The 23,585-nt window shown below is 38.5% G+C and overlaps 5 protein-coding genes across 7 annotated transcripts; 3 read left to right on the top strand and 2 right to left on the bottom strand.

Moving 5' to 3' along the window:
• Nucleotides 1-1,602: 1,602 nt before the first annotated feature.
• On the top strand, nucleotides 1,603-5,919 carry LOC126626174 (M phase phosphoprotein 10-like). 3 transcript variants are annotated; one of them, XM_050295404.1, is made up of 13 exons: nucleotides 1,603-2,305; nucleotides 2,432-2,484; nucleotides 2,757-2,937; nucleotides 3,054-3,161; nucleotides 3,285-3,422; nucleotides 3,733-3,801; nucleotides 3,933-3,974; nucleotides 4,117-4,185; nucleotides 4,394-4,465; nucleotides 4,565-4,618; nucleotides 4,743-4,884; nucleotides 5,275-5,349; nucleotides 5,429-5,919. In XM_050295404.1, exons 1-12 carry the CDS (start codon nucleotides 1,646-1,648, stop codon nucleotides 5,331-5,333), a joined length of 1,647 nt encoding a protein of 548 aa, XP_050151361.1. In that variant the 5' UTR covers nucleotides 1,603-1,645; the 3' UTR covers nucleotides 5,334-5,349; nucleotides 5,429-5,919. The 3 variants fall into 3 exon arrangements, with proteins under 3 accessions (XP_050151361.1, XP_050151360.1, XP_050151359.1); XM_050295403.1 differs by having other exon boundaries at nucleotides 3,051-3,161; nucleotides 5,422-5,919; XM_050295402.1 differs by having other exon boundaries at nucleotides 1,604-2,305; nucleotides 3,051-3,161.
• LOC126625604 (uncharacterized) lies at nucleotides 5,632-9,853 on the top strand. The gene is made up of 4 exons (XM_050294654.1): nucleotides 5,632-5,650; nucleotides 6,312-6,533; nucleotides 9,321-9,333; nucleotides 9,570-9,853. The coding sequence occupies exons 1-4, from the start codon at nucleotides 5,632-5,634 to the stop codon at nucleotides 9,703-9,705; spliced, it is 390 nt and encodes a 129-aa protein (XP_050150611.1). The 3' UTR covers nucleotides 9,706-9,853.
• Nucleotides 9,854-12,153: 2,300 nt separating this feature from the next.
• Nucleotides 12,154-13,922, bottom strand: LOC126626180 (uncharacterized). Its single transcript, XM_050295411.1, has 5 exons — nucleotides 13,643-13,922; nucleotides 13,188-13,292; nucleotides 12,820-13,075; nucleotides 12,565-12,642; nucleotides 12,154-12,480 (listed from the first exon to the last, which is right to left on the bottom strand). Exons 1-5 carry the CDS (start codon nucleotides 13,679-13,681, stop codon nucleotides 12,347-12,349), a joined length of 612 nt encoding a protein of 203 aa, XP_050151368.1. The 5' UTR covers nucleotides 13,682-13,922; the 3' UTR covers nucleotides 12,154-12,346.
• A 3,574-nt stretch (nucleotides 13,923-17,496) lies between these two features.
• Nucleotides 17,497-19,068, top strand: LOC126626171 (uncharacterized). The gene is made up of 3 exons (XM_050295399.1): nucleotides 17,497-18,466; nucleotides 18,688-18,741; nucleotides 18,877-19,068. Exons 1-3 carry the CDS (start codon nucleotides 17,638-17,640, stop codon nucleotides 18,921-18,923), a joined length of 930 nt encoding a protein of 309 aa, XP_050151356.1. The 5' UTR covers nucleotides 17,497-17,637; the 3' UTR covers nucleotides 18,924-19,068.
• Nucleotides 18,988-22,421, bottom strand: LOC126626170 (anthranilate phosphoribosyltransferase, chloroplastic-like). Its single transcript, XM_050295398.1, has 10 exons — nucleotides 22,013-22,421; nucleotides 21,752-21,895; nucleotides 20,629-20,790; nucleotides 20,455-20,538; nucleotides 20,157-20,345; nucleotides 19,957-20,047; nucleotides 19,785-19,844; nucleotides 19,554-19,672; nucleotides 19,327-19,461; nucleotides 18,988-19,240 (listed from the first exon to the last, which is right to left on the bottom strand). The coding sequence occupies exons 1-10, from the start codon at nucleotides 22,214-22,216 to the stop codon at nucleotides 19,211-19,213; spliced, it is 1,218 nt and encodes a 405-aa protein (XP_050151355.1). The 5' UTR covers nucleotides 22,217-22,421; the 3' UTR covers nucleotides 18,988-19,210.
• Nucleotides 22,422-23,585: the final 1,164 nt, after the last annotated feature.

The following is a 23,585-nucleotide window of genomic DNA, read 5'->3' as shown; positions in this document are numbered from 1 at the left end:
GAGGTTTTATAAAAGTTATAATAATTGTAGCCGTTGTATAAAAATTCAACGGTTCACGAACACTGGCCAGAAGGATCCCGACCAGTTGTCTCGGAGAGGATCCAAATCCAGTTCTATTACCCTCCATGTCAATGTCAAGTGTCAACTAATGCTACATTTACTATGTAGTTTTATTAATTTTTTTTATAGAAATACAGCTCGCAAACACAAGCGGATTCTATCTAATACAAATAATGATACAACTAAATTATAAAAGTAACATTTTTGCTATCATAAATATTTTTTTATAAAAATAATGTTCAATGATTTATTTATCTTTTATTAATACGCCAAAAGAAATTCAAAAAATTATTTTAAACCACATGCTTAAATTTTTTTACTCTACATCCAAAATTTCTACTCCAAAAATACAAATTAGTCTTAAGTTTTTATTTTTATTTTATATTTTATTGAAAGAAAAAACTAGAACAATTTTGTCGAAGACGGTGTTAAGTTTTTATTGTTGCACTGAATGTTAGAGATGTAGAGTAATTTACAATTCTAGTTTCTCATTTTCTCACCTACCATTCTCACGTCTCATGTCTCTTTCATCGATTGTTTATTCAATCAATTAAATATGTGATTGAAGTTTCAACATTTCTACAGGGAGAAAAACATGGTATTGTTAACTGATAGTTTGGCTAAGCTCTCTTGTTCCTCGCCTGATTCTCTTTGTGAGAATCTTCAAATTACATCTGTTCATCGTATATCGTGCGATCATAAATCATTATAATTTTTTTTATTTAAAATTGAATATAAACAGTACTTAACGAAAACTGACCGCACAATGTACGATAAAAAAAAATGCTAATTAAATACTACTTGGTAAATTTTTTTATTTTTTATTTTGGTGAAAGTTGTGAGATAGGTAAGCTTATATATATATTTTAGTTAGTTGTATGCATCCTTTAATTATTAGGAATTTTAACGAAAAGCTCCCGGTATTGTTTACTTTAACAAAAAATTACATTTTTACACTATAAAGTCAAGCATGATACTATTCACTTTACATTTTATTTTGTCTTTATCGTTAAAACTCAAAATTTTTAAATTATTTCCATTAATTTTCTTTTAATTATAGTTGGACTTGGAACTCCTCACAAGAGAAGGCAAATCATCATGCAAACGTAATAACTTTGCTTTTATTAACGAGTTATAAGATTCACTTGCATCGATGGTCGTAAATGACTCATTGCATCGTAAGGAAGTCACTCACTTGTGTGTGAGTGATTGGTTGTGCGTATTCCTTCTCAAAAGAACAACTTTAAAATCTTATTTTTACATTAATAACAGCAATACTACTAAATATTGGAAGTTAAACTTGTGGTAAAAAAAGGCTAAAATATCTTGTGAGTCTTTCTGGACCTTAGAATGGGTGGATAACCGTGACTTACCATAAGTTGTTCTCAAATTTTTTTTTTATATTATTTATATCCTTTTTTTATTGTTGTATTTCAGTATACTAACATAAAAAGAAATTTATCACAAATAATGGCGAATTAAATAGCGACACGTAGACAATAGCTGCTCCCTCCCGAACCATCTAAAACCCTAAACCCCGAACCGGTTGTCAGAAACAGAACACAAATCCTAAAGCTCTCCAACCATGGCGATCAATAGCGATGCCCTGAATTCCCTGAAAGCCACAGAACCGACGCAGCTACTTGCGCCGAACCCGGCCCTCTCTCAAACGGCTCGAGCCGCCCTGCAGGGCATCTTCTCCTCCCTCAGGCCGTTCACGCCCAAGTCGCCGTTCGACCAGCTCCTGGTCGACGGATTCGACGCAGAGCAGATATGGCAGCAAATCGACCTCCAATCTCAGCCCCTCATCTCGACCCTCCGCCGCGATTTGAAGCGGTTTGAGAAGAACCCGGAGGAGATTAAGACGCTGAAGGTGGTCGTGGAAGGGGAGGAGAAGGTTCTGGAAGCTCAGAGCCAGGGTTTGAAGGCTGAAATTGGGGGCTTTGACGAGGAATTGGATGGATTTGACGACGACATTGACGAGGAGGAGGAGGAGGAAGAAGGTGAAGGGAGTGAGAGTGAGGAGAGAGATGGAGAGGAAGAAGAGGAGAGAGAGGAAAGTGAAAGTGAAAGTGAAGGGGAAGATAATAATGCGATAGAGGACGGGTTTTTCAAGATAAAGGATTTGAAGAAGTCTTTGGAGGAAAGTGAAGCAAGGGAATATGGGCTAGATAAGACTGATAAGAAGAAAAAGAAGAGAAGGGATGACGACGACGACGAGGAGGAGGATGAAGAAGATGAGGGGGTGAGGATGTGCTCGAATTTTTATGTTTGATAGTTTGTATGGTTTTTGGTCTGAGAATTTTGCTGATTTTGAAAGCTTTTGTCTTTTTTTTTTCGGTTTCTAACTCGATTCATTTCGTCATTTTAGCTTGGAGACTTAGACATTGACGATGATGAGGATGACAAAGACAAGTTTGCAAGGTGCTACATTTATCATTTGTCGAATTGCTTCGTTTTCGTTTCCATGTTTATTGTACCATTGTTGATTATATGACTATGGATCAATCAGTAATTGATTGCAAATTTAGGGTTCATCTGCATTTGTTTCTCGGGTATACCGTATATGGTGTATATTTCTTTTTAATCAGTTGTCTGTGCATCCATTATATGTGATTCATCTGTGGATATGTATTGTGGGAGTGCATGTATCCATTAGTATATGCTTAAGCTTAACTTTTACTTGTGTGCGACAGATATGAAGACTTCTATGGAGGAAAAAAGGAAAAGCGTTCTACACGAAGATCAAAATTGATTGATGAATCAGAAGATTTGGGGACAAACGACGGAGAAGAAGATGAACAAGACGAGGAGGAAGATGGTCAAGATGAAGATGATCAAGAAGAAGGAGATGAAGATGAACAAGAAGATGAGAAGGTACTTGCAAATCATGTAGTGTAACGGAATTTGAGAGCATGGTCTTGCAGTTGTAGATTCTCCATATTTTCAAAAGGAGTTTCATCTCATTTATTTTCATATTTTTAATATAGAAGCAAACAACTCTTTCGACACATGAAAAGAAGCTTAAGAAGCTTCAATCCCAAATAGAAGAGATGGAAAAAGCAAATTTGGAGCCAAAAAGCTGGATCATGCAGGGAGAGGTAACTTTTCTGTTTCTGAAGTTCTTCTTTTGCTGGACAATAGTTGTGTTAGTTATGTCATGATACCATGTAACTTTAAGTGGATTACATATAAGTTATAACAACTGTGGCTTTGGGAAACAGGTAACTGCAGCGACAAGGCCAAAGAACAGTGCGCTAGAAGTTGATCTGGATTTTGAGCACAATGTTAGACCTCCCCCTGTAATCACAGAGGAGGTTACAGCATCAATTGAGGATATAATCATGAAAAGGATTGAGGAGGTAAACAACATCTTGAGTGAATACATTCCGAGGATTTGTTTGTTTATCATATTTTCTTATCTAAAATGTTCAGTTCAAAGTTAGCTATATTTTACGAACTGCATTTTGATTGATTACCTCTACTGGCAACTTTTCGACAGTTTATATTGATCCCTATAAGTCAGAACAGAAATTTAATTCTCATGTTTTATTCGCAGGCAATTTTTATTCCTTCTGTCACCATTTGATTTATATTGTTGCTTGTTTCTTCTAAATATGTGTGTGTGTAGAATACAACCAGTTCTAAATTTGCACTTAATGTCTTTTATAGGGGCGGTTTGATGATGTTCAAAAAGCTCCTACTTTACCCTCTAAAGCACCAAGAGAACTTAAAGAGTTGGTAAGCATTATTTTTTGCTATATTTGCATTCTAATTTCGACCCATTGTTTCTTAAATGAAGCAACTTGGTCAATTTGTCTGATCCAGTATCACGGGCTTTTCGTTAAAACTCCATTTTGTTTAATGTATAGGACGAGAACAAGAGCAAGAAGGGTCTAGCTGATGTCTATGAGGTATGATTCTCCTGATGCAAAATGCATCACTTAATAAGCTGCCAACATTCTTCCAAAATTTGATCTCCATAAGCTGGATTTCCGTCCATCTTAGCATCTAATTGAGATACATTACAATCTTTTGTTTGTCAATTTTCTGCAGGAAGAGTATGTTCAAAAGACAAATTTGGCTTCTGCTCCGTTGTCATTAACAGACAAACAGAAGGACGAGGTGCATGCTTTTATCTTTGTGCTTCTATCTTTTGCTGTTTCATTTGTGTTAATAGTCGAAAATTAATTTCCTTGTATGCACACGTGTGTATACTAATATATGTATGTGTTTGTGTGAGTATATTTTGAGATTTTGTTCTACATTTTGTACCCTTCTCTGTTCCTAAAGGTGCTAATTCACTAACCTTGTGGTCATTATCTTTTATCAGGCAAGCAAGCTGTTCAAGAAACTTTGCTTGAAGTTGGATGCTCTCTCTCATTTCCACTTCAGTCCAAAACCTGTATGCTTCTCAGTCATAAAATTTATATATTTATATGCATGCATTGTATACTTTTGTAGTTTGTTAATTGCCAGGATTGATATACGCTATATGGCATAGGTTATCGAGGATATGTCGGTACAAGCCAATGTCCCTGCTCTAGCAATGGAAGAGGTAATGTGAACTCTACAGTTTCTTTATAAAAAAAAAGTTCTCATGAATCCTTTGAAAATACTACTTTTTCTACTCTAAAGTTGACAATCATAACTGAAGTGTGTGATGTCTCTTCATTGGGCAGATTGCACCTGTGGCCGTGTCCGATGCAGCAATGCTAGCTCCTGAGGAAGTGTTTTCCGGCAAAGGTGACATCAAAGAAGAAGCAGAGCTTACACAGGCAGAGAGAAAGCGGAGGAGAGCTAACAAGAAAAGGAAATTTAAGGGTAAGCTTGGACAGCAAAAGTTAGATTACCCTCGCCCTTTTCTTTTCTTCTTCTGTTTTATGGGGAGTAAAAGGGGTGATAGGTAAGAGTTGTGGCCTTACAGGAGCTCAAACCTAGGCATGCCCCACAAAAGGGGTAGTTCGGAACCACTAGCGTCCCCATGCATATCCTGGGGGTACTAGTGGCTAGGAACATCCTACTCTTTTGGCCAGATGATAGCTTAGTTCCACACAAACTGAATAATCATCTTGTCAAGTGACTTACTGTGGGAAATTATGTCTAGGATTGTTTTCCAGTTGGAGCAATTGTTTTACTCTTGTAATGTATATCTTCTTTGTTCATCCCACTTTTGTTACCAATATTCACCTTTAATTGTGGACAATATTACAGCTAGGGAAGTAAAGAGGGTGATGAAGAAGCCCCGGGGCAGCCTAGAGGATGTGAAATAAGCCGTTATACAGCAGGGTGCTCTCAACAAACGAATGAAATTGCTTTTGTAGTTTTCTTGTTGCTTTTTCGGCTCTAACTGTTCTGTAGATTGCAGCCAAGGAAGGATAAGGGAAATGGTGGTTAACTCAACCCAGGCCGTGATCGCGACTCATTGATTGATTAGAGAAGAGAAGAAAGAAGAAAAGGGTTAGGGGGAGTGAGCAAAAACGGTGTCATGAGTCCCCTGGTTGTAACGACTACCCATCTGCTAAACAATTTCCAAGTTGTCGAATTTGGATTGCGTGAATATTGCAAACGATGAATAAGACCGACGGACGTTGGAGTTTCGGTTTCAGTGCAAACGATCAATAAGACCGGGGGGAGTGTAATTTTTAGGATGGTTTGTGATTTTGTTTGTATCTTCTTCTAGCTTAAGACTGGTAGAAATAGTTCTTTGTTTTCACATTTTCACTTGTTTGGTACCGTTTGGTATGTAAGATGGAACGGAACGCAGTGGGACGGAATACGCTTGTCCCACATTTGGTGCGCCAAAGATAATGGAACGCGCTATCTTACTGAATGAAATTTGGTTGAATTTCTGTTCCACCTCACCTTTTGGAACGACTCGTTCCATCTTTGTGGGACACAAAATTATAAAATTTTAAGACAAAAATGTTCTTTATCTTTTTTAGTATTTACACCATCCAAATTATAAAGAACTAGGATTCTCTTTCATCTTCTTTTCATTCTCTTCTATTCCTCTCTTACATTCTTTATTTTATTTATTTTTTATATAAACACAAAATTATAAAATTTTAAGACAAAAATGTTCTTTATCTTTTTTAGTATTTACACCATCCAAATTATAAAGAACTAGGATTCTCTTTCATCTTCTTTTCATTCTCTTCTATTCCTCTCTTACATTCTTTATTTTATTTATTTTTTATATAAAATTAATATAAAATGTTAATATAGTTTAATCGTGACCGTTGAATAAGATAGAGGGAATGGATGGGATGAAGAAAAAAGGGAAAAAGGATCCTACTCCAATCATAAAACAAACCCTAATCCCCATCTTCTCTGCCGCTGCCTTTCTTTACCCGTAGCCTTCCTCCTCATTCTCTACTCATCCTCTCCCGTAGCCGCCGACTGCACCCAGCCAGCAGGCAGCAGCAGGGAGCCACTTCTGTCGCGCTGCAGATTTACCCAGATTTACCCAGGTATATCAAATTTTTGTTCTGCTCGTTTTGTTTCATTGTTTTGCGTTTCTGTTGAAGGTTTTCTGGGTTTCTGCTATATCTAGGAACCGGCGATTCAAGGTCTAGTTAGTATCCCCCCACTAGGACCAGACAAAAACCCACCGCCCAACTCTGAACCATCCATCTTGATCTTCTCACACTCAATCACAATGCCCTAATATCCAAGTTAGTTTTTAACAAAAAGCAAGAGAAAATCGGAAACTAAAAGCTTCGATCCTGAAAATCAACTCAAACCCCATTTACAGACAGTTGGCACATCTCAGCTGTCGACTAAGAACAGATTAGAGAACAAAAAATTCCCGTAACCAAGTCTGATGCAACTTGTTGGTTTACCAGAGAGGCTTTTTCCACCACTAGCACCCAAAACAATCTCGCAGTTTCTTTCACACTCCTCCATTTTCTCACCAACCAAACAGATGGTATCTCGAGATACCCATAATGCCCAAAAGACCAACTAATGCCAATCACTCGATGCCTATTCAGGGATATGTCTCGAAACCCAAAACTTGTGACTGAATGTAGGCCGAACCCAGAAACTCCAAAAAGATCCAATCTTGATGTTTACCAAGTTGTGGAAATTTTCCTAGAAAGTTGAACAAGGAGTCATAACACTAATTGATCCAAAGTCCAAACGTGAAGAGTAGATTAATCCAAATTCCAATATAGACTCCATATCAAAGAAAAAGCATAGATTTTTGGAAGCACATATACCTTTTCAAGATCGAACATGAGCACTTCAACCAATCAATGAAGAGAGCTTGAACTGAGGTTTGAGAGAGGTTTCAGCGATGAGTTAAAAGTGGTGACCGGTTTTAGACTGTTTTGAGTTTGAATCTAACGAGTTAAAAGTAGACTGTATGAAGAACTCACCGCTGTTTATTACATTGACTGTCTGTATCAAGTAGAATTTACTTGATACGAGTTGTATCCTATATCTTTTTTACTCTCTTTCATCTAGTCTTGTGTTCATCTCTCTGTAATCATCACTCAAAAGAAACATGAATTTTTCCTACCTCCTTTTTGCCGCGTCCTCTTATTACATGAATGTTGAATGCCATCGTCAATATCTAAGTATCATCGTATAAGAAAATAAAAAGATTTACTGCATTTTAGACCCTCAATTTGAGAAAATTTCAAAATTGACCACGAAGTTTTTATTTATTTTTCATTAATTTCCGTTTCCTAATTGCTCTAGGGTTGGAAATTCCTAAATATTTCCTGATTGCTCTAGGATCTTATAATTCCTAATTGCTCTAGGGTTTGGAAATTCCTAAATATTTCTTGATTGCTCTAGGAGTTTAGTATTATAAATCAATCTCCAAAATTGCCATTGGGTCTAGGTCGCTCAACATTTTGCTCAAAATTCACAGGTTCATTAAAATTGCGAAGAAGATGACGGTGCAGGAGAAGGAAAACAATGAGGGTTGGTTTTTGTTTATGCAGATGGATTTGGAGCTACTTGCTGCAAGGTCGGTTACAGCGAGGCTCGAGTTTCAAGTCGTGAACAAGTATCGACTCCCAGATGGCAATACAACAGCCCCAATGGATCTGGCCTATACGGGGTGGATGACCGTTTGTACATGTTATGCGGTAAATGGTTCGAGGGTAGCAGCTGGAACGATAAAACCCCTGGGAAGCAACAGCAGTGGGGTAACCTCCAAGTTTATGAGTGTGAGCACGAGGTTGGTGATGGTTTGGAGACCAATCCTGTCCTCGTTTGCAAAAGAAGCGACATTCTGAGTATGATGGGTCACAAAATCAACCTTATTGTGATAAACATTGACTGCAAAATCTATGTCTTGGCCAGAACTTTTACCGGAGTCATGGAAGAACACTAACCACCTCTTTTCAAGGTTTTTGATCCCGACACTAGGTCGTGGTGGGTTATGCCAAACATTCCCTCCATTGGCTGTCATTTAAATGCTACCTATATCTATAAACATTTTTCTTGGGGCAACAAGATTGTTGTAACATCCATGTCTCATGACCGTGGCTGAATAAGCATGGTCACGAGAGATGGATATTACAACGATCTTGTTGCCCCAAGAAAAGTGTTTATAGATATTGATAGTGTTTAAAGGACCGTCAATGAGAGGAATGTTCGGTAGAAACCTTCACGACCCATTGTCGGGATCAAAAACCTTGAAAAGAGGCGGTCAGTGTTCTTCCACTGACTCCGGTAAACATCCTGGCCAAGACATAGATTTTGCGATCAATGTTTATCACAATAGGGTTGATTTTGTGACCCATCATACTCGGAATGTCGCTTTTCTTGAAAACGAGGATAGGATCGATCTTCGAACTATCACCAATCTCGAGCTCATACTAATAAATTTGGAGGTTACCCTACTGCTGCTTACCAGTGCTTTTACCGTTCCAGTTGCTACCCTCGAACCATTTACCGCCTAGCACGTATAAACGGTCATCCACTGTCGTATAGGCTAGATCCATTGGCGCTGTTATACTGCCATCTGGGAGTCGATATTTGTTCACGACTTGAAACTTGGGCCTCGCCTTAACTGGCCTTCCAGGAATACGAGCAATAATCTCCTGATATCGAGATGTAGTAGCTCCAAATCCATCTGCATAAACAAAAACCAGCCATTGTTCTTTACAGACGGGTCTTTTCTCGAGAATAAAGGTCTCACAAAAGAAGAGATTGATGAAGCATTTTGGTGTGATTCTTGGTGTTCCAAGCTAATTGTCATTGTTTTTCGTGTTTTGACATTGTTTGTTTGCAAATTTCAGGACCCACCTTCAGGTATGCAAGCAACTACTGGAAATCAATGTAACGCCGTAAAAAAATCCTGGTATTTTGGTTTTGAACTGAGTTTGTCAAGTTGTTGGTTTTATAATGGAACATTAAGAATATAAATCAAAATTCTCACAAAATAACTAATAAATTATAACTAAGAATAAGGTAAAATATATAGTATAAAAGGTAAAATATATAGTATAATATCGACTCATCAGTGGCTCGCTTGCTACGGATTGTAGTCAAACCGCGGAGAGAAAAAAAAGGTGGCCACCGGTACTAATAGGAGGGTGGAGATGGTGTTTATCGGCAGTTGCTATGAGGAAGGAGCTGGGCAAGGAGGACAAGGAAGAGAGGGGAAGGGGGGATGGTGTTTAATTATTTATACTTATCCAACAAGAAAAATTGTATCTAAACCTTTTTTATTTGTTTTTTATCTACATGTGGCAAAGTTGGGATCCACGCCTTCATCGCCTAACGATTAATTTATCAGATTTTCTTATGGATGCATGACATTGCAACTAAATCGTAAGTTTGTTTATGAGGCTGCAACGTTTTAAAGATGATGCATCGGTTTGTAATTGCCCTTAAACTTGAGAGTGCCAAATATAATTTACCTTATGAAATATAACAAACCAACACCTTAAAGGTAGTTTATGAAGAAAGTTGAAGTTCCACTATAATTTACCCATCATTCGAAACTGCAATGCTCCAGCAGGAGCCCCGCCAACTAAAGCATGTGCCGCCATAGCCTACAATCGCAGCACTAGTAAAAGAACACTAGTAACAAAGAAAACTTGATGTTGAAGCAATTGAAGCAAAGTATGAAAATAACTTGGATAAGCTAAGCCTTTATATTCTTGGTGATGTTATTCATACACCAATTTTTACCTTTCACACTCATCTCAATTTTTGATAGTCATCAACTAAATTGAAGATTAATAGACAAAAATTAACAAGGGTATATACGGGGAGTGCAATATCTAACGTAAGTATCATCGTATAAAAAAATAAAAATACTTATTGCATTTTAGACCCTCAATTTGAGAAAGTTTCAAAATTGACCATGAAGTTTTTATTTTTCCCCATTAATTTTCGTTTCCTAATTGCTCTAGGGTTTGGAAATAAGGAGAAGAAATCTCATCCCTCTCAATCCTAGAAATTGAGGGATTCCTAAATATTTCCTAATTGCTCTAGGACTTTAGTATTATAAATTGATCTCCACACTGCCGCTGGGTCTAGGTTTAGGTCGCTCAACATATTGATCAGAATTCATAGGGTCATTAAAATTGCGAAGAAGATGGGGGTGTAGGAGAAGGAGAACAATAAGGGTTGGTTTTTGTTTATGCAGATGGATTTGGAGCTACATCATCACGATATGAGGAGATTATTGCCCGTCATTCCTACAAGGCCAGCTATGGCGAGGCCCGAGTTTCAAGTCGTGAACAAGTATCGACTCCCAGATGGCAGTATAAGAGTGCCAATGGATTTGGCCTATACGATGGTGGATGACCGTTTATACATGCTAGGCGGTAAATGGTTCGAGGGTGGTAGCTGGAACAGTAAAAGCACTGGAAGCAGCAACATCAGTGGGGTAACCTCCAAGTTTATGAGTGTGAGCTTGAGGTCGGTGATGGTCTAGAGACCGATTTTGTCCTCGTTTGCAAGAAAATCGACATTCCAAGTATGACGGGTCACAAAATCAACCTTAAGGTGATCAACATTGACCACAAAATCTATGTCTTGGCCAGGACATTTAACGGAGTCGTGGAAGAACATTGGTCACCTCTTTTCGAGGTTTTTTATCCTGACATTGGGATGTGTTGGGACGTGGAGGGTTCTGCCGAACATTCCCTCCATTGGTGGTCCTTTAAACGCTACCTATATCTATAAACATTTTTCTTGAGGCAATATGATCGTTGTAACATCCATGTCTCGTGACCATGCATGTTTAGCCCATTTCTTTTACTTTTTCGACACAATCCAGGAGAACTGGGAGGATGCAAGTGCGATCGGAGTCTGAGGTTTTCCTAATTATCCTGTTTCTGATTTTTCTTATCATGACACCTTTTTTATTGCCAAGCGTTCGTTAAGCTCAGAGGTTGTTGCATATCAGTTGGACTCCGATGGTGTCCCGAGGGAGGTTCGGGTGTTAGACGAGCTCTGAGGCATATTTTGTCCTCGTTTTGAGGCTGTACAGGACTCCCTCGTGACTCATTTCACGGCCTTATGTGCCTGGTATACCATGGCTTAGGTCCCAAGGAAGAATCGTATGCCTCAGAAGACGAAGACACTGATGGCGACGATGGTGTAGGGGGCCGCCCAGAGTCTGCCAACCCTGTGATGTCTGTACGGGTGGTGTCGTTTTTACTGTCCGTCTCAGATAATCTTGTCCTCTTTGCTAGTGTGGAGGTGGTGGAAACATATGAGCTCAAACAACACAATTGTCCAAGAATGTGCTCGCCTGTTATCAAGCGTGGTGATTTGACCAAGCATGGGAAGGGGTTTGGAGATCGCGGATGTTTATGAATTCAATAGGTTTTTTCTGTTTGAGTTTCACGGTATTCCTTTAATGCAAAGAGGATCAATAAACTTAATTAATTCTTCTTGAGCATAGTAGCAAAATCGAGAGCAATAATGTTTTAGAATTCATACAACCGGCCCCACTTAGTGGGGTTAGGCTTTGTTGTTGAGCATAGTTGCAAATGAAACCAAAACAAACATAAGTCGACGATTCAAATCCATGATTACGTTCACAATTATGATATCATTACGGATTCTAAGATAATTATGATGTGCGTTTTCCTAACGAAGAAAAAAAAAATGTTCTACTCTAGAAATTGTAACATTTATACCGAAAACACCTTCAAAAGATTCACCAAGTGTTGTTATTTCTCAATAAACGCAACAACGAATACTGCATAGTTCTTAGCTCACCTTACTAGTTTTTCTCGAAATTTTCATCCTTCTCATTTTGCGCCGGACAACGGGGAGGTCTTGCCTTACAGAAATTTATGTTCTACTTATTCAAGGTTTCTTCCAGCCTCTCAATTGCAGCACCAACACCACTCGTTGCTTCTCTTTGATCTGAATGAGGAAGTGCAGCTAGATTCCCTTCATTTGCCTTCTCTACCAGCTTCAAATGTGCCCACCCTGCCACGACATGCATCAACCCATGTAAGCGACATAAGATTGATTAAACTTACATTTGGAAAATTACACGGTTGACTGTATTACCTAGTGGAAAACCTAACACTGCTCCTAGGGTAGCACCTAGCATCACGTTTCTTGCTCGCCAAGCCAATGATCCAGGCACTGATTAAAGTAGAAACCAAATGTTATATAGCGAGAAAACATTGCATTTCATGAATTACTTTGAACATTCTGAAAGGGCCATAAGCATCACTTCAGAAGTCGATGCTTCCGCACATGCCCAATGACTGACAACCACAGTTTACGAAAAGAAACCCGAAGATCAGATATGACTCATACTTATTAGAGCAAATGTAGCAGCAGTGGCTGAACCGGCTCCAACAACATTGAAAACATCATGCTTGCCCCTTTTCTCAGCAAGCAGATTCTGTATACCACAAAAAGTAGCAGTAAACAATCCAAGGCGCACTCCACCAACTATTGAGCCCCGAGTGACACGAATGAACCTTTTCTCCATTGCATCTCTCATGAGACGATATTGTTCACGCTTGTCTGGCGTGCTCCCTAGCTTCAACATTACTTCTGCATCTTTGCTCTGCCAAAACAAAGGCAGAAAGTCCTCACAAGTTTCAATTTTTAAGAAGATTGCGTACGATAATAATCAAACACCTCAGTTCGGAACGTTGTTATTTAAGATACAAACTTACAACTGATGCAGCTGCTTCCTTGCTACCACCATAGAACAAACCTGCAAACACTCCGATGACAGTTGCCGTGCCCCAGTTGACAGTTCCTGCTAGTTTCGGAGAATGCTAGTCCAAAGAAAACAATGCCATATCACTCTAACAGGAATTTCATCAAACATATGGTGGGCAATTTATAATAAAACCAAGTTCCAGAAACGCATAACAAATCATACCCAAGTTCCAAAAACATATAACAAATCAAACCCAAGTTCCAAAAACGTATAACAAATCAAACCCAAATTTCAATTTCTCCAAATTTAAACAAGTGACACTAAATTCATAAACTTACCCAGAAATGAAGGAAATATAAACTAAAAATTAATTGGGCAGGCGTATTTAATTCCAAATTATTCAGTTTTAGAGAATTATCATATAAGAATAGAAAAAATGTTGGAAATTCTGAAGGTCCTCTTTACGTTTGAGACAGTGTCTTCGGATTCCTCCGGAGCTCCCATTTATCAAATAGTATGATCTTCACACGAACCACCCAAAGAGGACCTTCTATGACACTGAGGTGTTTGGCTTCCGAGAAAATTAGAGTTCTTCCTGTCTCCTTGGAGGAGAGAACGGCTGAATACAGTTAAAGTTACTGTTTTTTTTCTGGGCAGCCAAACGGAAAGGTGGGAGGCAACGCGGACGGTGGTACTGATCGCCACCGCCAGATTCTCACTTCCCGCTCAGTCAGGTGGCACGTGGAAAACGATCGACATATATACGACATGTCGTTTGAAATTATACCCTACCATGGCTAGGGGTGGGTTCGGTACGGTTACCGTACCAAAACTCTCGTACCAATTACCGTACCAAATTTTCGGTTTGGTAAAATCTATTACCATTACCATACCAAACTTTCGGTATACCGAAGTTCGGTATTGCCAAATGTTCGGTTGGCATGGTATGGCAATGGTAATTGCCACTTTATTTTGAGACAAAATCTTTTTTTGCTTTGTTCAACATTTCATATTTTGTGCCTCTGTAATAAGACAAAGATATATAAACCAAATGCATAGACGGAAAAAAATTCTCATAACAAGTGCCCAAATGGATTTTGGATTTCCACCTTCAAATGGATTTACAGCGGCATGAAATATTGATGAATTACTTGAAAATTATAAGCCTAAAACAAAGAATGGAAACATAATTCAAATTATGCATCAAAATGAAAATTAAGCTTACAATCCAAATAGAAGTTACAAACCAAAACAAATAGAAGTTAACAATCCAAATAGAAGTTAAAGTTTCAAACCAAAGGAAAATTGAAACTAAACTTCAAAAGGTAAAATTCATTGATCAATTCTTCAAGTTTAAGATGTCGAAGCTTTTGGAGGAGACATTGAACTTGTAGAAGATTGAGTTTGTGTCAAGCCTATATTACAAACGAAGAAAACATATTAGTAGCAAAAAGAATTAAAGTTGAAAACCATTTAACAAACAAAGAAAATATATTATAATTTATAAATATGTGTTATATTATAATTATATATTATATAATTTATATAAATTATATATTATATTACATTTTTGGTACGGTATGGTAATACCGTGGTAATGGTATCCATTACCAATACCGTACCACGAACTTTCGGTACCGTACAATACCGTACCATTACCGTTGGCATAAAAAATTTGGCACAAAATCGATATGGCACGGTTGGCAATTCGGTTGGTATGGCAATTTGGCAAAAAAATTCACCCCTGACCATGGCTACGACTTGTCATTCCTTTGGCAAACACTTGGTCTGTGCGTACGACATGTCATTTTTTCGCCAAACACTTGACATGTGTACGATATGTCGGTATTTTACCTATCATTCGTTATGGATTTGACCTGTTGTTTAATAATTCAATTGGACCATACTTTGTTGTTTTATTTTTGTTGCAAAATCAGACATGTTAGACCATAACGAGCGGACGTTTTTGGTTGGCTAAATACTACCCATATTTTCAACATTTGTAAAACATGAATTACGGCAAGTGGTTCAATGAAAATGCGGTAAAATTCTAAGTCAGATTGTTATTTGGTGTTGCATTTGAGACACGGTGCTCACAAAAAAAACATGAGTGATTCTCTAACTGAAAACTTTGAATAAATGTATTATTTGACTGTCAGTCAGATGCTTGCTTCTTACTTAGTGAAATAGTTGAATATTAGAGTGCGTAACGAACGAGACTAACAAAATAATAGTATTATTAAATAAACGAGAATGCCAAAACGGCTACAAAACTCAAAAAGGTTACATTGTGAATGACTTGTTTTTCTACGAGCTACCAAGCATCATATATATAGAGAACTAACCTAACTCTAATAAACAAGAAAATGAAATCCTAATACTAACAGGCTAAACCCAAATTCAAATAACAAAATAATTTTAAATTCCAACACCTCCCGTCAAACTCATGGCGGTACACATCATGAGTTTGCCAACAAGCAGATGCAGATGCAAGCTCCGTTAGGTGAACAAGACAAGACAAGCTCCGTTAGGCGGACCGTCAAACTCATGGCGGTACACGTCATGAGTTTGCCAACAAGCAGATGCAGATGCAAGCTCCATTAGGCGAACAAGACAAGACAAGCTCCATTAGGCGGACACGACAAGGCAAGCTCCATTAGGCGAACACGACAAGGTAAGCTCCGTTAGGCGAACACGACAAGGTAAGCTCCGTTAGGCGGACACGACAAGGCAAGCGATTCAAGCTAGCAAACGAACAATACAAGTGAACAGGCGAGCGAGTGAGCGAACACGCAATTCCAACAATCAACAAATTCTGGCAACCAAATGTTGGGAGTATGGACTCTATCACTAAACGAACTAGATTCCTATATCCCAACTGCAGCAACGAACGAATAAAAAACAAAACTTATCACTTGGGTGGTCACAAGTTCAAGCACTTGAGTGATTGACAAACAAATTTCATTCTGAATCCAAATCAACCAAGACAAGCCCAACGACAACTTCAATCAACAAGGACCAAAGCTTCAACTCCATTCTCTCTTTCTTCGGTTCATGTTAGCAAACTGGGTGCAAAACAAGTGCAGACCAACATTCTGAACTCAGACTCCAAAATGTGGTTGCAGCCTTTTCAAGTGAGGAAGCAAAAGACAGCAGCGGGGTGGAGGGTTGGTTCAACAAATCTAGTCAGGATGGTTTAGTCCACATAACAACAAATGTGCAGCAGTAGGTTAAGGAACGAATCATCTGGAGGCAGGGATGGCAGCAGGTACAGCAGTGGTGCGAGACAGAGGTGTAGCAGTTGTGTGGTGGTGGATAGGTTAGATCGGCGGGTCGGGTTGGGGTTACAGGCAGCAGTCTGGTGCCGGTTGAAGGCAGTGCGTTGGTGGTGACCTGATGAGGGCAGCTGTGAGTGGCGCAGGTCTGATGCAGGTGCAATACGGGGTGGTGAGTTCATCTTTGCGGATGGAACAGGAACAAACACAACGGTGGGTGACAGCAAGGGCAGCGGCTGGTGGCTCGGTGCGACTCCAGCTTTAAACTTTGACAGATTCTTTTTTTTTTTCTTTTTGTAACGACAACGAAATGGTAACTCAAACCAGAAAAAAAAAAGTTTCACGGATCGAAATTGGACAAAAACATAGACAAACTGATATGAACAAACAAAAGTAGATTAGATCCAAAATAATCAAACCTGCTCTGATACCAAGTTGAATATCAGAGTGCTCAACGAACGAGACTAACAAAATAATAGTATTATTAAATAAACAAGAATGCCGAAATGGCTACAAAACTCTAAGAGATTACATTGTGAATGACTTGTTTTTCTATGAGCTACAAAGCATCATATATATAGAGAACTAACCTAATCCTAATAAGCAAGAAAACGAAACCCTAATACTAACGGGCTAAGCCCAAATTCAAATAACAAAATAATCCTAAATTTCAACAGAAATGAAACGTGAAAACTACGAAATCAATAATAAGAAATTTGAAAAATGACGTGTCTTTGAATCAAACTTTTATCTATGTCAGTAAAACACGATACCTCTTGCATAAGTGAAAAGCACTAATATAGTACTACCATTAGGGAAAACGCCTTCTTTGTCATAGTCATGGACAAGCAAAGACGATGGAACATAAAGCCAACCCCATCGGAATCATTTCGTGCAATTTTATTGCCGTCCCAAGACCCAAAAGCAAACTAAAGCTTCTGCAGGATTTCAATTTTTTAAAAGCATACACTAAAGTTTTAAAAACAAATAATTCTCCAACCGAAAAGAGCAGCAAAACCCATTAGCCATTCACCAAAAGATATTCTGAATACAAATCATCCAAGCAAGGTATCAATATCATCTGCATTTTCCACTAAGTCCCTCATATTACAAACCACACAGCTCACTCAAACTTTCTCTCTCTCTCTCTTTCTCTCTCTCTCTCTCTCTCTCTCACTTGCATCCATGAGTAGCTATAGTACTACTACTATGCTCATAATTCCCAGCTTCCTCCTCTGTGTTTTATTTTCTTCGTTTTTTCCATCAGGTTCGGCCAACACATGCAGATCGTATTGCGGAAACCTCACCGTAGATTACCCATTCGCCGTCCGCTCCGGCTGCGGGCACCCGGGTTTTCGAGATCTCTTATACTGCATCAACGATGTGCTCATGTTTCACGTAAGCTCGGGATCTTACAGGGTCTTGGACATAGACTACGCTTACCAAGCCCTCACGTTGCATGAACCTCACATGTCAACATGTGACAGCATAGTGCTAGGTGCCAAGGGCAATGGCTTCTCCGTCGAGCAATGGCGGGCTCCGTACATGAACCCGACCGCCGACAACGTGTTCATGCTGATCGGCTGCTCGGCTCAGTCGCCGCTCTTTCAAGGCTTTCCGGGGAAGCACTTGCCATGCAGAAACGTTTCGGGAATGAGTTGCGAGGAATACTATGGTTGTCCAGCGTGGGATATGTTGGGCCATAGGAGGGTGGGTTCCATGTTTGGTTCGGGTCCACCTGAGTGTTGTGCGGTGCCGTTTGAGGCCATCAAGGCCGTTAATCTCACCAAACTTCAGTGTGAAGGGTATAGCAGTGCTTACAATCTGGCCCCGCTGAAGCTGGATGGGGCCCATGGGTGGTCGTATGGTATCCGAGTGAAATACTCTGCTCAAGAAAACGATGAGTTTTGTAGAGCGTGTGAGGCTACCAGTGGCACGTGCGGGTACGGTGCTGATGGCATTAGGCAATTGTGTATGTGTGGGAGCTTCAATTCCACGTCAAATTGTGATTCTGGTTAGACATCCCCATGATTATTCTCCTTTCTATGACTTCTATATCAAATTTTCACTATCTACTTACAACGAAGCGATGCGTATACTTTAAACGAGTCTAATTTACAAGTTAGAGTATTTGTACTCGAGTTCAAGAGACGGTCAAGTCATCCTAGCTAGCATGCTCATCCAACCATTTATTAGTGCGCAACTTAATTGATGATCTTTCTGTCTGATGTGCAGTAAAATCAGCATCAACAAGAACATACTCTATGGCAAAGAGTTATACATTCAGAGGTACTTCCTTCCGCTCATTGTTATAGTACAACGACTTGTGTCAAAATTTACCATTTTAACGACCTTATAAAGGCGCAAATTAGTTTCGAATGATCTAACTTTGGTGTCTAATCATTTGGGAATTTCTTTTTGCAGGATTACTGGTGTGTCTACTAGCTTATATTGCAAAGAAACATTATTGAAATGGATACAGAATTTAGCATATGTATGCAGACAGAGAGAGAGAGAGAGAGAGAGATGTAAACATATTTTTGAAACTTATTTGCTTCCATTGTTTCACATATTTATAAAACTACACTTGGTTTTCGAGTTGACAGACGAAGAAAAGTGTTGGAATTCTTTTCAATTCTAGTTAATTTTTCTCTGAAGTATACATGAATTCTAAACAGAAGATTGAAAACAATTCAACATACAACCCTTTGCCTTATTTTGCTCTCTCAACAGCGTCGGCTCAATAGCTCTGACGTCCTCAGTAAATAACCGTATCTTTAATCATTGTCTGCAATCGTTAAGCAAAACGAATTAAAGAAAATGATACTTTCAATCACAAACTGAAGATATCAAATGTATGGCCTAACCACTTACATTGGAGAGTGCTACCCATTGATCAAGGATCCTAATAGCTTTCCCTGAAAGTTGTGTTTCCCGAGCGAAAGAAATTCCTTCAGCTAAGGTGTTCACCCGGCCGCTGACCAAGAGAGCTGCTGCAGCGTTTAAGATCTGCCCAATAGTTTTGGTAATGAACAGATTTGTCAAACATAGGAAGAAAGTAACAAAATTGACGCTTTATTGTAACGATTAAGGAAACTTACAAATGCATCTGCAATGGCACCCTTCTCCCCTGACAATACACGCTTTAGTGCATCGGCATTATACTCTGGGCCTCCGCCTCGCAAATCATCAAGGGTGCAGCGAGGAATTCCAAAATCCACTGTATATAATGAAAATTATGAATTGATGAGAACGCTGAGTTGAATGAAAAATCATCCAACAAAATATAAGCACAAGAATCAACAGTTGAAAACTAGAGACAAGATTTTCACATGGATCAAAAGAGAACTCCTCGATCTTATTGGGAGTCACATCAAGGATATGCCCGGGTCCTATATTGAAATCAATCACGCGTAAGTGAGGCTTTATGTTAAACTAGAAGCAAAATAATGATGATATTGTATTAGCTCCTACATGATCTTAAAATAAGGGGAGGAATTTTACCAAGCGGGCTCATTTCGTCCAAGCCCTCAGAGTGAACGACTAGTGCTCTCTTCATTCCAAAGCTTTGCAAAGCATTGGCCATCTTTAAGACCTATATAGATAAGAAAATGATAAACCACATGCACATGCAGCTCAATAGTTATAAGGTAAAATCCAAACTTCTCCAAGTTATCCCTAAAATTCTAAGAATAAACGATCACCAAGTCATCCTTGTATACACCAACAACAGCGAACGGTACTCTAGCTGGATTCAACATAGGTCCCAATATGTTAAACACAGTCTTCACTTTCAGTTTTTTTCTGACAGGGCGGATAATATGCATTGCTGGATGATATTTGGGTGCCATCATAAAGCCAATGCCTGCTTCGTTCACACATCTAGTTACCCCCTGTTTCAAGAAGAATTCCAACCTTAATGAGCATTTATCTGGCTATATTTGATATCACTACTGCACATTTTATTTACCATTTTCAAAATAAAATATTTAGTGCACCAACCTCAGGGTCCAAATCGATTATTATTCCCAAAGCTTCTAATACATCAGCACTTCCACATGCAGAGGAACTTGAACGGTTTCCTTGCTGAGATACAAACAATTGTTTGATAGTATTTACTTTGATAAAAGAAACACGGCACATAAATATCACAATATCAATATAGATGGATGTTACCTTTGCAACTTTTGCACCACAAGCTGCAGCAAGTATTGCAGCCCCTGTGGAAATGTTTACTGTGTTTGCGCCATCACCACCAGTTCCAACAATGTCCACTGCATTGTCTAAGCCTTCTATCTTCAAACTGTGCTTCAGCATCGCCTTTGCTAATCCGACAATCTGTTTAATAATAATAACTAGTAAAAAAAATTATCCAGGAAATAAGCTATATCATGGTACGCTTGACCTACAAAACAACAGGATCAGATCAGAAAAACAATAGAAACACCCCAAAAAAAAAGCCATCACAAATGCAGAACAAAAGAAAAACTAGCACCCAAGTGCTACTCGGAACAGAAAAAAAAAATCCCAGTTATCAGCTTATCACACGGACACTTATTATTAGGAAAATCATTCATATTTTTCCCAGACGAGGCTCTGTTACTCACACATTCAATGACCAGCTTACTGATTTCTACTTTTGTTCCAAATACGCATTTCTAACGTACTCATTCCAGCCAAAAGTATTGCATTGTAAGCAATTCTCAAATTAACGAGGGAAGCCTTTTCAATCAGCTGCAACCATCCACCAAGAATCAGATTTTTTGAACCAGATTGGTTAGTGATCTTAGATGTTGGTTCTTGTAAGAATATCAAACCAGAGTCTTTCGCGTAGATTGACTGACAACAAAAAGTAAGTGGAGCATGCTTCCTAGAATCAAGGAGCTCAGAAGAAGACTGACCTATACAATCCATTGAAAGAATCCTTCTGTACCTTTAGATACCGAAATTTCACTCACCCTTAGGAAGGCTAACTTAATATGCAAATTTGAACTGATTGATGCAAGTATGAAAAGTGGCCTTTCCAACAATAACTGTCAATATAGATTACATAGTCCACAAATTTGGTGATACAAGAATAAATCACAAACAAAAGTTCACAGTTTCTCTAATGGTAGCATTATTATTAAAAAAAAAATCGATTTCCGCACGGATTCTGGATTATAATATGTCGACGACGAAAACACGAGTAAAAGAATGGTCAATGCATGTGAGAATGGATGGATTCACATAGAATTGCAATCACATAATTTGATCTACTAAAAATTCAAATTTTCTGTTTTCAATAAAAAATACTTACTTCTCCATATGTCTCTCCTTTGGCTCTCAACAACACAAGAAAAGCACTGATCAAAGCCTCATTGGCATCAGCCAGCAAGAACTCCAACGACGCTTCAGCTTCCTCCTCCGTCAAATCCACCCGACTAATCAAAGACTCGATCAACTGCACAAACCACACCAAAATCTCGCATACCCAATTCATGTTTCTCCACCAAAACAAAAACCCAAATCATAAAATCCACAGAAAATTTATTAAAATTCAAAGAACCCCAATTGGCACCTCACTGAAAGAAGCTATCTGTGGCTTCGAATTCGAGCTCTCACAGGTCGCGGCGGACAGCACGGCATTGACACGGGTAGCTGAGCTTCTCTGCTTTGTGCTGGAAACTGAAGGAATGCAGCAGCTGCTTCGGAATTCGAGCTTAGTACGGTGAGTCAACGAAGCAAGACTAGTCAGAGATTGGTGCTGCGTTGAAACTGCCATGGCAGCAAAACCTCTGAGATTTTCAAACTGAAAAGAGTCCTACAATCAATGGCTAGGACGAAATCCCCACTGCCCAGAAAAAATTCGAGGGAAATTTGGGCGCTTCGAAGATTTTCAAAGAGTTTTGCCCTCCAAAGGCTCAGTCTTCGGAGTCACGGGTGTCAGAAAAGCTTGGCGGAAAGTGCCTCTCCCTTGTTCCTTGTTGTACCTAATCCTCTTCATCATATAATCTAAATCTTTGAAATTTAATCTAACTTTAAAATTATTATAATTTTTAAAGTGAACCCGTGTTTTTACCGGTTGAATCAAATTTCAAGGATCAGATTGTTTAATGAGGAAGATTAGGTGAAATGGATCCGGAAATAATCTCTTTCCGTGGTTTATATATTGTTAAATCATTTATAGTGTCCTAAAATAGATATACTATTCGTTTAGTTGTGCTTTTAAAATGACTGAAAGTGTTTTTGGTGAAAATGTTTTTGGACCCAATCCTTAGTAAAAATGCAAGTAAATCATAATAAAGCACTTAAAATACTTTTGAAATCCAAAAACACTTTTTCTAAAAACGCTTTCAATCATTTTAAAATGACATCTAAACGAGCCCATACACAATTCCCATTTGGTCCTCATTAACTTCCATAGGTCAATGTAAAAACCAAAGATGGGCTGCGGGTCATGCACCTTTTGATCCGTATTGCAAAGATTTTCCTTGAAGTGCTTGTTTGTTCTCCTCCATAAATTCTAAATTGGTAATTTTATTAGGAGCTATGCTATAGATATTTTACCAAACATAAAATCTTATAGATATAGAAATAAATATCAAGCCTTGGGATCAAATGGTTGTACTGGCAATCACGTTTTATTGCAGTGACAAAAATAAATAATATTTGTGTATCTTACTGAGAGTTCGAACCTTACCGACTCATCTCCCTCAACAAATAACTATCTAACTTACTAACGTCATCGCTCTACTAAAAAACAAATTTAATTGTACGATTTTCATTTGTTCATAAATTTTAGTTAATGTATTAAAAACTTATCATGACACATTTTTTATCTCGAACATGAGTATGATATTCATTCTTACCTAGAATAGTCAACCCAACTCCTCCAGAGTTTATCTTTAACATATAAGACTTTACATTGTATCATTTGGTAAATAGTGTCTTCAAATTGTTGGTAATTAGTGTCTCAATTAACATGTGATTATAAAAACAAATCAAATTGTTGGTAATTAGTGTCTCGTTTAGTATGTGATTATAAAAAAAACAAATCGAAGGGTCCTCCGTAATCCTTTGCCAAATTTGTGCATCCCAGCTACCTTAGATTTCACGAATCCTTGGGCTAATATAACCAAAACGTATTCATG

Source organism: Malus sylvestris, chromosome 6 (genome assembly GCF_916048215.2).
Source record: "Malus sylvestris chromosome 6, drMalSylv7.2, whole genome shotgun sequence".
Lineage (NCBI taxonomy): Eukaryota > Viridiplantae > Streptophyta > Magnoliopsida > Rosales > Rosaceae > Malus > Malus sylvestris.
This window is presented reverse-complemented; position numbering and strand designations above follow the sequence as displayed.